Source organism: Macrobrachium nipponense, chromosome 13 (assembly GCF_015104395.2).
Source record: "Macrobrachium nipponense isolate FS-2020 chromosome 13, ASM1510439v2, whole genome shotgun sequence".
Taxonomy (NCBI): Eukaryota; Metazoa; Arthropoda; class Malacostraca; order Decapoda; family Palaemonidae; genus Macrobrachium; species Macrobrachium nipponense.
Genome location: NC_087206.1, coordinates 86,269,979 through 86,280,427, shown reverse-complemented (window position 1 = coordinate 86,280,427; position 10,449 = coordinate 86,269,979). Strand labels below are relative to the sequence as shown.

The 10,449-nt window shown below is 38.4% G+C and overlaps 1 protein-coding gene across 1 annotated transcript in view; it reads left to right on the top strand.

The window, feature by feature from the left end:
* LOC135225384 (uncharacterized) overlaps nt 1-9,238 on the top strand; it is a 61,159-nt gene extending 51,921 nt beyond the window's left edge. The window contains exon 3 of the mRNA XM_064264717.1: nt 9,165-9,238. Within this exon, the coding sequence (XP_064120787.1) occupies nt 9,165-9,238 (74 nt within the window). The remainder of the gene's footprint in view (nt 1-9,164) is intronic.
* The last annotated feature ends 1,211 nt before the right edge of the window (nt 9,239-10,449 follow it).

Genomic DNA, 10,449 nt, shown 5'->3' with positions numbered 1-10,449 from the left:
CTCTCTCTCTCTCTCTCATCTCTCGCTCTCTCTCCTCTCTCCTCCTCCTTCTCTCTCTCTCTCTCTCTCTCTCTCTCTCTCTCTCTCTCTGTAAATCACTAGCCCAGGAGAGAAAACACGTGCTAAATTGAGGGTACACTTAACATTTATTTCTTTACTTCTAATTGAATTTCCCCTCCTCGATTTTAGCCCCATTTGTGTTTATCTCCTTCCTCGCCAACGGTGTTTAAGTTTCGGGTTCTCTGGAGACTGCTCGAGTTTTCCCTTTGTTTTCCCCCAGTTTATTTCGTGATTTTGTTACGTATTTGTTCGGTTAATTATTATTTCGTTTGCATTGATCGGGTTTTCGTATGGTAGCTTGTCGTTGGTTGCTGTAATGTAATATTGGTATATTTATTTATGTATGCATGTATATATTCACACACACCTTTATACATACACATATACGCATAGTGTATGCTTGGCTTGGGCCATTGCACCAAGGTGTTCACTAAGTGTGGTGAAGGTCTTAAAAGAGAATAAAAAGCTTAGTATTTATAACCTAGGTCTCAATGCAGCCAACCAACAGGTAATAATAATAGTAATAATTTGAACTTGTCTTTAGTGTGACTGATGATCACCAAAATGATAGGTTGAAATAGGAAAGAAAATCAGTGAACCCATAGAAATTAGTATAGTTACCATAACACAGCCCCTAACAAAGTTGACTAATTCATCATCCATGCCGGATGTGCATGATTGACTTATTGCCTAAGCACAGAAGTTGAGCAACTCGGTTTTTTTCTAATCAGCTGACCGTCCCGGCACTGCCCAGGATAACTGAATGATAACCAATAAAGTCTCTCTCTCTCTCTTGTTAAGATAGTTGCTGCAGTTACATTGGCTATCATTTTTTACATATTTCATGACTTCTCACCCCCCAATCCTATTGGGGCTGAGCTTGGACTTAAGGTGCGTTGGGAGTGTGCCTATTCATCCCAGCGACCTCAAAAGAATGGATTAGACGCTAAAATATGTCATTTTTGACATTTCATTTCTTCAACCTTTCTTAAGAATTCACCCCACCTTCCCTCCTATTGGGACTGAACTTGTACTTAAGGGGCATCAGGAATGTCAGTTTTCACCTCGGGTACCTCAAAAAAAATCTGTAACTCTCATACCTGTGTGTTTTTTATTTTTATTTATTTATTTATTTATTTATTTACATTTTGCCCCTTCCCACCCTTTCTCACCCCCCCCCCACCCCCCTAGTATTGGTGCTGAACTTGGACTCTAAAGGCATGGGGAGTGTCACTGTTCTCAGCAACCTCAAAACCTATGGATTAGACACTGACATCTGTCTTTTTTTTTTATTATTTTTACATGCCACCCCCTTCCACCCCTTTTCACACTCCTCCCTTTCAGGGCTGAATTTGGACCTAGAGGGCATCGGGAGTGTCACTATTCATTTCAGCAACCTCGAAAGCTATACTTAGATACTTAATGTTTGTCGTTTTGGGTTATTTTTACATTTCAACCCCCTTCTCACCCCCCCCATTTGGTGTCAGTGATTTCTTATCCCCACAGTATTCTTCTCCAGAATGTAAGCTGTATGTATACCAAGTATGGTTGAAATTGTTCAGTGCATTTATAAGTGTATGTGGCACATCCATCCATCCATCCATTTTTATATATAGATTACAGTCTGAAAGAAAGAGAAAAGGCGAGAACTAATTTGCGTGGCTATTGTCGATTTAGGCAGTGGGTCATTGTTTCAGGGTATTATATGTATGTATGTATATATATATATATATATATATATATTATGTGTATATATATATATATATATATATATTATATAAATATATATATATATATATATATATATATATATATTATATATAGAAAATGTCAGATATGACAGCGAAGTTGCACTTTATAAGTTTGTTACTAATTTTCTCTATCTTCTTTATTATCTTCTCTTCTAGAGACATCATTAGCTAAAAATGAGAGATTACAAAGAAATTCACACATGTATATAGCCTACCATCCTTTTAAAAACATACTTGTTAAATATAACTACTTAATGTTTAAAATCCAATATTCAGCAGTTAACATTTCGAAATTAACAGTCAAAGCATATAGATTTGTTATTAAACTTGTTTACAACTGGCCGGTTAACAATGACCAGGAATTGTTATACAATGACCAAGAATTGTTATTTAGGTACTTGGAAGCAACCAGACGAAAAATAAATAGGTGAAAGAGACATTCTGATGGTATATATAGAATTAATAAATATACTTTTTGCACACGTATAAAGTATAATTAAAATATAAATACAATGGTCTCTATATCAGGACAGAAAAATATAAAACATAATAAAAAGAAAGATAAATCATTTTCATAAGTCCAACATTTGGGACACATTTTCTTCTTTCACGATCGGAAGGTAGAATGATTGCGTCGATTCCTTGCACGTTTAGGGGAGGCTTGTGAATATCTATGTATATAGCCTCAAGGGATTTCAACCTTTTAGCATCGGAAACATTGTCAGTAATTTCGGTGTTGGCCTCGAGCATCGTGTGCGTCTCTCGTGTGATCTTTAATGCTACCATTTTGCAAATGCGTATTAAGTCTTCTTGACAGTTTAGTTGTAGTATTTCCCATATAAGTAATGTTCCGCTTCTTGTTTTGATAGTTATTCTTTATGATCAAGTTGGCAGTTGTAAGCGCCTCAGTGGCGTGATCGGTATGGTCTTGGCCTACCACCTCGGGGGCCGCGAGTTCGATTCTCGGGCATTCCATTGAGGTGTGAGAGATGGGTATTTCTGATGATAGAAGTTCACTCTCGCCGTGGTTCGGAAGTCACGTAAAGCCGTTGGTCCCTTTGCTGAATAACCGTGGGTTCCATGCAACGTACAAACACACAAACAAGGTCAATTTTAGTATTTTCCTCTCTCGGTATTATTTTTCTTCCAACAATTTCGTGAAGTACCTTCTCGTCTGTCTTATAAACAGTGCTCATATAATTCCTGTAATATAATTTGAGAACGTTCTGTCTTTCTCCATTTTCCTTCGGGTGCCAAAATCTGTCCATTTTATTTCTGAAGACTTCGCGGATACGGTTATTTGAGTAAACCAGTACGAGAACCTGAGTCCATCTTTCCAGTTCGGTGTGTAATGAAGTCCTCTGACTACAATGACTAAATGCTCTGTCGATGTAAGCACTGATTATACTTTTTATGTATTGATTGGAGCCACAATATTTGCATTAAGACATTCCCGTATTAGTTTTCTTTGTGGAAACGGCCGTCTGAAATTCGTCTTAAGGCAGCTTTGACCATCGCATCTAGGTATATCTATCTATCTATCTATCTATCTATCTATCTATCTATCTATCTATATATATATATATATATATATATATATATATATATATATATATATTAGTAAAATAATCATTAAAGCTTTAATTTACCCCGGAGACTACTACAGAAGGGTCAGCTGATTATGTAATGTAAAATTGGCCTTAGAAGAAAAAGAAAAAAAAAATGAAATGCTACTTAAGGATAAGGGGAACCTATTAATGTTGGACGTAGATTTACGTGTTCGTAAGGAATTTGGAAGTACCTCAGTATCGCTTTAAGTAACGCTTATCTTGGTTTTACAACGAATGCATTTCGTCGCCGCCTTCCGTAATACCATAACCTGGCAGCTATCAGCGTTACAATGACTATCGTGACGGGAAATCCACGACTAACCTCTTCTGGAAGGGACTTGATCAGAACCTTTGTCTGTTATTATTATTATTATTATTATTATTATTTTTTTTTTTTTTTTTTTTTTTTTTTTTTTTTTGCTCTATCACAGTCCTCCAATTCGACTGGGTGTTATTTATAGTGTGGGGTTCCGGGTTGCATCCTGCCTCCTTAGGAGTCCATCACTCTTCTTACTATGTGTGCCGTTTCTAGGATCACACTCTTCTGCATGAGTCCTGGAGCTACTTCAGCCTCTAGTTTTTCTAGATTCCTTTTCAGGGATCTTGGGATCGTGCCTAGTGCTCCTATGATTATGGGTACGATTTCCACTGGCATATCCCATATCCTTCTTATTTCTATTTTCAGATCTTGATACTTATCCAATTTTCCCTCTCTTTCTCTTCAACTCTGGTGTCCCATGGTATTGCGACATCAATGAGTGATACTTTCTTCTTGACCTTGTCAATCAACGTCACGTCTGGTCTGTTTGCACGTATCACCCTATCCGTTCTGATACCATAGTCCCAGAGGATCTTTGCCTGATCATTTTCTATCACTCCTTCAGGTTGGTGCTCGTACCACTTATTACTGCAAGGTAGCTGATGTTTCTTGCACAGGCTCCAGTGGAGGGCTTTTGCTACTGAATCATGCCTCTTTTTGTACTGGTTCTGTGCAAGTGCCGGGCATTCACTTGCTATGTGGTTTATGGTTTCACTTTTCGTATTGCACTTCCTACATATGGGAGAGATGTTATTTCCGTCTATCGTACTTTGAACATATCTGGTTCTTAGGGCCTGATCTTGTGCCGCTGTTATCATTCCTTCAGTTTCCTTCTTTAGCTCTCCCCTCTGTAGCCATTGCCATGTGTCATCGCTGGCTAGTTCTTTAGTCTGTCTCATGTATTGTCCGTGCATTGGTTTGTTGTGCCAGTCCTCTGTTCTTTCTGTCTTTCTCCTGTCTCTGTATATTTCTGGGTCTTCGTCTGCTTTTATTAGTCCTTCTTCCCATGCACTCTTTAGCCACTCGTCTTCACTGGTTTTCAGATATTGCCCCATTGCTCTGTTTTCGATGTTGACGCAGTCCTCTATACTTAGTAGTCCTCTCCCTCCTTCCTTTCGTGTTATGTATAGTCTGTCCGTATTTGCTCTTGGGTGTAGTGCTTTGTGTATTGTCATATGTTTCCTGGTTTTCTGATCTATGCTGCGGAGCTCTGCCTTCGTCCATTCCACTATTCCTGCGCTGTATCTGATTACTGGCACTGCCCATGTGTTTATGGCTTTTATCATATTTCCGGCGTTGAGTTTTGACTTGAGTATCGCCTTGAGTCTCTGCATATATTCTTTCCTGATCGTGTCCTTCATCTCTTGGTGTTTTATATCTCCTCCTTCCATTATTCCCAGGTATTTGTATCCTGTCTCATCTATGTGTTTGATGTTGCTCCCATCTGGTAGCTTTATCCCTTCAGTTCTCGTTACTTTGCCTTTTTGTTTGTTGACTAAGGCGCATTTTTCTATTCCAAACTCCATCCTGATGTCCCCAGATACAATCCTTACAGTCTGGATTAGGGTATCTATTTCCTTGATGCTCTTACCATACAGCTTGATGTCGTCCATGAACATCAGATGGTTGATTATGTTGCCTCTTTTCTTGAGTTGGTACCCGGCATCCATCTTCTGTAGTACTTTTGTCATGGGAATCATGGCTACTACGAAGAGTAGTGGGGACAGTGAGTCGCCCTGGAAGATCCCTCTCCTGATATTAACCTCTGCTAGTCTTATTCCAGAGCTTGTAAGTATTGTATTCCAGTTGCGCATTGTATTTTTGAGGAAGCTGATGGTATTTTCCTCTGCCCCATATATTTTCAGGCATTCTATTAGCCATGTGTGTGGTATCATGTCGAAGGCTTTCTTATAGTCTATCCATGCCATGCTTAGGTTGGTTTTCCTTCTCCTACTGTTCTTCATTACCATTTTGTCTATCAGGAGCTGGTCTTTTGTGCCCCTACACTTCCTTCTGCAGCCTTTCTGTTGGTGGGGGTGGAGGTGTTTGTCTCCTCTAGGTAGTTGTATAGCCTTTCACTGATGATACCTGTTAGTAACTTCCACATTATTGGTAGGCAGGTGATAGGCCTGTAGTTACTGGCTATATTTCCCTTACTCTTGTCTTTTTGTACTAAGGATGTTCTTCCTGTGGTCATCCATTTGGGTGCTTGGTGATTTGAGATACAATGCTGGAGTTGTTCTGCTATTCGTGGGTGTAGGGCCTTGAAGTTTTTGGGCAGGTTCCATGGACTTCATCGGGACCTGGGGCTTTCCAGTTTGGCATTTTCTTTAGTTGGTGTCTGACTGTGTCTGTCGTGATGTCTGTGAATCTTTGTTTTATTCTCTCTGTTTCTTCTTCCTTGACTTCCTGGAGCCATGTTGCATGTTTGTTGTGTGATACCGGATTGCTCCATATGTTTTCCCAGAGTCTCTTACTTGGTTCGGCTTCGGGAATTTCTTCCCCTCTTAGTTGGCTGTATAGTCTTTTCTGGTTGGTTCCGAATAGTTTGTTCTGTTGGTATCCCTTATTCCTGTTAATTTACCATTGGATCTTATGTGCTTTGGCTTTAAGCCTCTGTTTTACATCTTCTATTGTGTTGTTTAATCCCCTTCTTGTACTTTGTATTTCTCGTTGAGTTCCTCCCTTGTTTTTCTTGCTTCTTAGCCTTTTTTCCGCCATCTCTTTCAGTTTACTCAAGTCAGATCTCATCACCATGATTTGCTTTTCCAGGCGCCTTTTCCAAGGAGGTTGCTGTTTTGGTTGCTGTTGGGTTGGTTGTGCTGGTGGTGTTGGTGTTCGAATTCCCATCAGTTCTGCTACTAATCTTGCTCCTGCATATGTCAAGTTATTTGTTTCTGTGATACTGGTGGTCTGTATTATGCCCAGTATTTCATTGACCTCACTTGTTTTCTCCCTTAATTTCTTGGTGTTGTAGGCTTTCATGGAGGGGATCTTTGTTCTCTCTGTATCTGGCTCCATCCATTGTCTAATCTTTTCTACCCATTCCGTCCTCTCTGTTACTTCGTCGGTGTTTCTTCGTGTGTCGTTGTTTGATACCTCATCCTCCCTGTCGTCTTCTGTGGCATCGTCTCTCGGTTCGTCTTCGTGTAATTCGTTGTCGTGTGACATTTCCCTTTCCAGTTCTTCTCTTTCTGTTGGGGAGAGCCAGTTCTTTTTCTTTATGTTCCTTGCTTGGTCTGCCAGCCTCTGCTCTGTTTGGGGGGTGTTATTCCTCTCATTCCAGATGTTGACCAATCTCCTTCTATATCCTCTCTCCGTCGGGTTGCTTCTGATGTAGCATCTCCATATTTCCTTATTTTCTTCTCTTGTCCATTTCTTCCTTTTTGCCTCTGTAGCTCCAATCTCAGGCTGTTGATTATTGTCGTTGTGGTGATCAGTTGCTGGATGACGACCTCCAAGTACCTGACCGTCTTCCCCTTCAATTGGGTTGAATACCTGGTTGCCGGACGAAGCTCCTCTGTTGCCAGAGGTTCCATTTACGTCGTTGTCGTTTAATCCTTCATTTCTTTCCATCATTGCTGAGTTTTGCTATTTAACCCATAGCTGGACCCTACCCCATCAGGGATAGGTACTCATTTACAGCTGAGTAGACTGAGGAAATTATGGTAAAGATCCTTTCCCAAGGAATCAACGCCGAGGAGAGCGGTCACCCATCCAACGACTGACCAGAGCCAGTGTTGCTTAACTTGACTTAAGTCTATTGACGACCTAACCCACTCCTCCACGGCGCCACATATTATTATTATTATTATTATTATTATTATTATTATTATTATTATTATTATTATTATTATTATTATTATTATTATTATTATTATTATTACTGATAATACCGGTCTTTTGATTAATAAAGCCTGTTCTGAATAAAGTACCACTTTCAGCAGGATCCCCAATATGAATATTAGCCAATTATTGCGAAGTATCGCTGAGCCAGAAAAGCGAGTAATAAGAAAAATAGAAAAGATAAGATATAAGATTAATTCGCTGAATTCTGCCATTTTATTCAACTGAATTCGTTTAAAAGAGGGTCTTCTTCCAAAATATTATTATTATTATTATTATTATTATTATTATTATTATTATTATTATTATTATTATTATTATTATTATTCAGGTGAGCCCTATTCATATGGAGCAAGGCCAACACAGGGTTCGTTGACTTGAAATTCAAGCTTCCAAAGAATATCGTACTTATTAGGAAGTAAGAGAAGGTAAAGGGAAATACAGAAAGAAGAGGTCTCACTTATTAACAAAAAATGTAAAAAACACAAGAATAAATAAACAAATAGATAAAAGTGTGTTAAAATGCAAGGAGAATAGCATTACGGTAGTAATTAGTAATGCATTGAAGAATCCATCTTCCAAAGTTCAAATATCAAGAGAAGCGTAATAATTTTCCCGACGAAAAATAAATTAAGAAATAAATTCCACAGGAGAATAAAGTGAAAGGGAGAAATAGCAAGACCCCGAATACAGTTGTAGAATGTTTTGGCAGAAAGATAAACTTCACTTCTCGAGAGACAAAATACGTATTCTGAAAGTTATTTGAACTGCGTGAACCCTTGTATTCTGTAATCACTTTAAGCAAGTTACAACAATTGCTGTAACGAATTTGCTGGAGGAGAATTACCTGAGAAATACTGTAGTGCTGTATACAGTTGACCTTCCCTTTGTGAGTAACGAATCTTCAGCAGAAGAAATTATGTAGGAAACTGAAAGACCTTGACAATCAAATTGTATATATCACTTGTTTGGCTTTGAGCGTAACTTACCAAATCAACTTATTGATAGAAGAATGACATCAAGTGTTACAGGGAAACGTCCCGATGGAGAACAGTAGAAAATATAAATGAAAGTAAAGTCAGAATAAACATCTGGCAAAACGAAATATATTCCTTGACAATCAAATTTTATATTGGCTTTGGGCTTAACTTTGCCACATTAACTTATTAATAGAGGAATGACATCAAGTATTACTGGAAAACGTCTCGATGGAGAACGGGAGTAGAAAAAATATATATATGACAGTGAGTCAGACTAAATATCTGGCAAACGAAATATATTGTATTAATAAACTTCAGAGGAGGAAACAAACAAGCCTAAACTTCAAGGCAAAGTTAAATTATTAACATACTCCGTCATGACCTGTTGTACATACGATTATTTACTTCCAAAACACACAAAAAGAAATTGTTTTTGCCTTACAGGAAAGAGAAAATTTAATTTCTCGACAGATTATGATATTGACGCTTTGGAAAACGAGTAGCGGGCAGGAAATCTTGATGGCACAGACATAATTGCTGTAACAAAAATTTGCACATTAATTATTATGGTTATTCAGAAGATGAACCCCCTTCATAGGCAACCAGCCTAAAGCGGCCATTGACTTGATATTCAAGCTTCCAAAGAATATGGTGCTCATTCGAAAGAAGTAGCAGAAGGCAATTGGAAATACAGAAAGAGAGATCAGTTATGAGAAAAACGATAAATTACCAAATTCCTAAATAAATGAATAAAAGTATCAGTCCATTATTAGTATACAAGAAGAATTGTATAAGGTTAGCGATGCTTTGCATCTTCGCTTGAACTTCTGAAGTTTCAGACTTCTGAAGTTTCAGACTTCTGAAGTTTCAGACTTATGAAGTTTCGGTTGCACGACACCTCCAGGGAGGCTGTTCCGAAGCCCAATGGTGTGAGGAATAAAGGATCGCTGGAACTGAGAAGTCCGACAGCGAGGTGCATTTATACAATGCATATTGGTGCTGCTGTTCAGCGAGTCTGGTTGCTCTCGACAGGAAAATGGAATCAGGGATTAATTGTGAATGTAAAGGACCAAAATGATTAATTTTTCACAGCTGTTTTTATCAAAATATAAGGTAAATAGAGTGTTGGTTCCTCCAGAGAGGCGAACGTTCTAAGTACCGCCTTACGAGAAAATGTTATAGTTCCAATGATAATTCGATTATGTACTTAAAAATTCTACAAAAATATAGGGAATTGGGAATTCAAGGCTAGATTAAGCACTGTTAATTACTCTTTTAATAAAGGTTGATGAATTGTGGAATGGGACCAATCGACAAATTCTTAATTCTTGATGTTTATCGAAGTTAACAGGGACTACAAAACATCGCAGGTCCAGAACATTACCCTGTGGAACACCAAGCATACTGGAAAAAAGAATTATAATTCAGGGGTACATATGTTTGAAATGTACGAAAAAGATTAATACAGGATAAATCGAAATAAATGCCGCCTTAAAACCAGCCTGAACATTCCAGGGCGTCTACCCTTCTTCAAGGTTGTCTGGAAAGCAATTATTGAGATAATTATTAATTTTTAAGTAATTATTAATATTGTGTAAGTGGAAAGCTTTCTGAAGGCAAGTATCTATATTCAAGAGTAATTGCATAACGAATTAAAATCGACCATAGGTTACCTTGCTCTGGTTTTTAGTAAAGGTTGGGTGAGGTTGCAACCCCCGCGCCCTGTCCTGTACATGTTCAAGGGGCTTATGTCTCTGACGGCACCCGGCCTTCCTTGGTGGTCACTCATCCATGTATCAAAGTGATTAACATGCGCAAGGATAGAAAATTAAGTTTATTACCTGATTTATTGCCCTATCGTTAGGCCTATCTTAGCCTCCAGA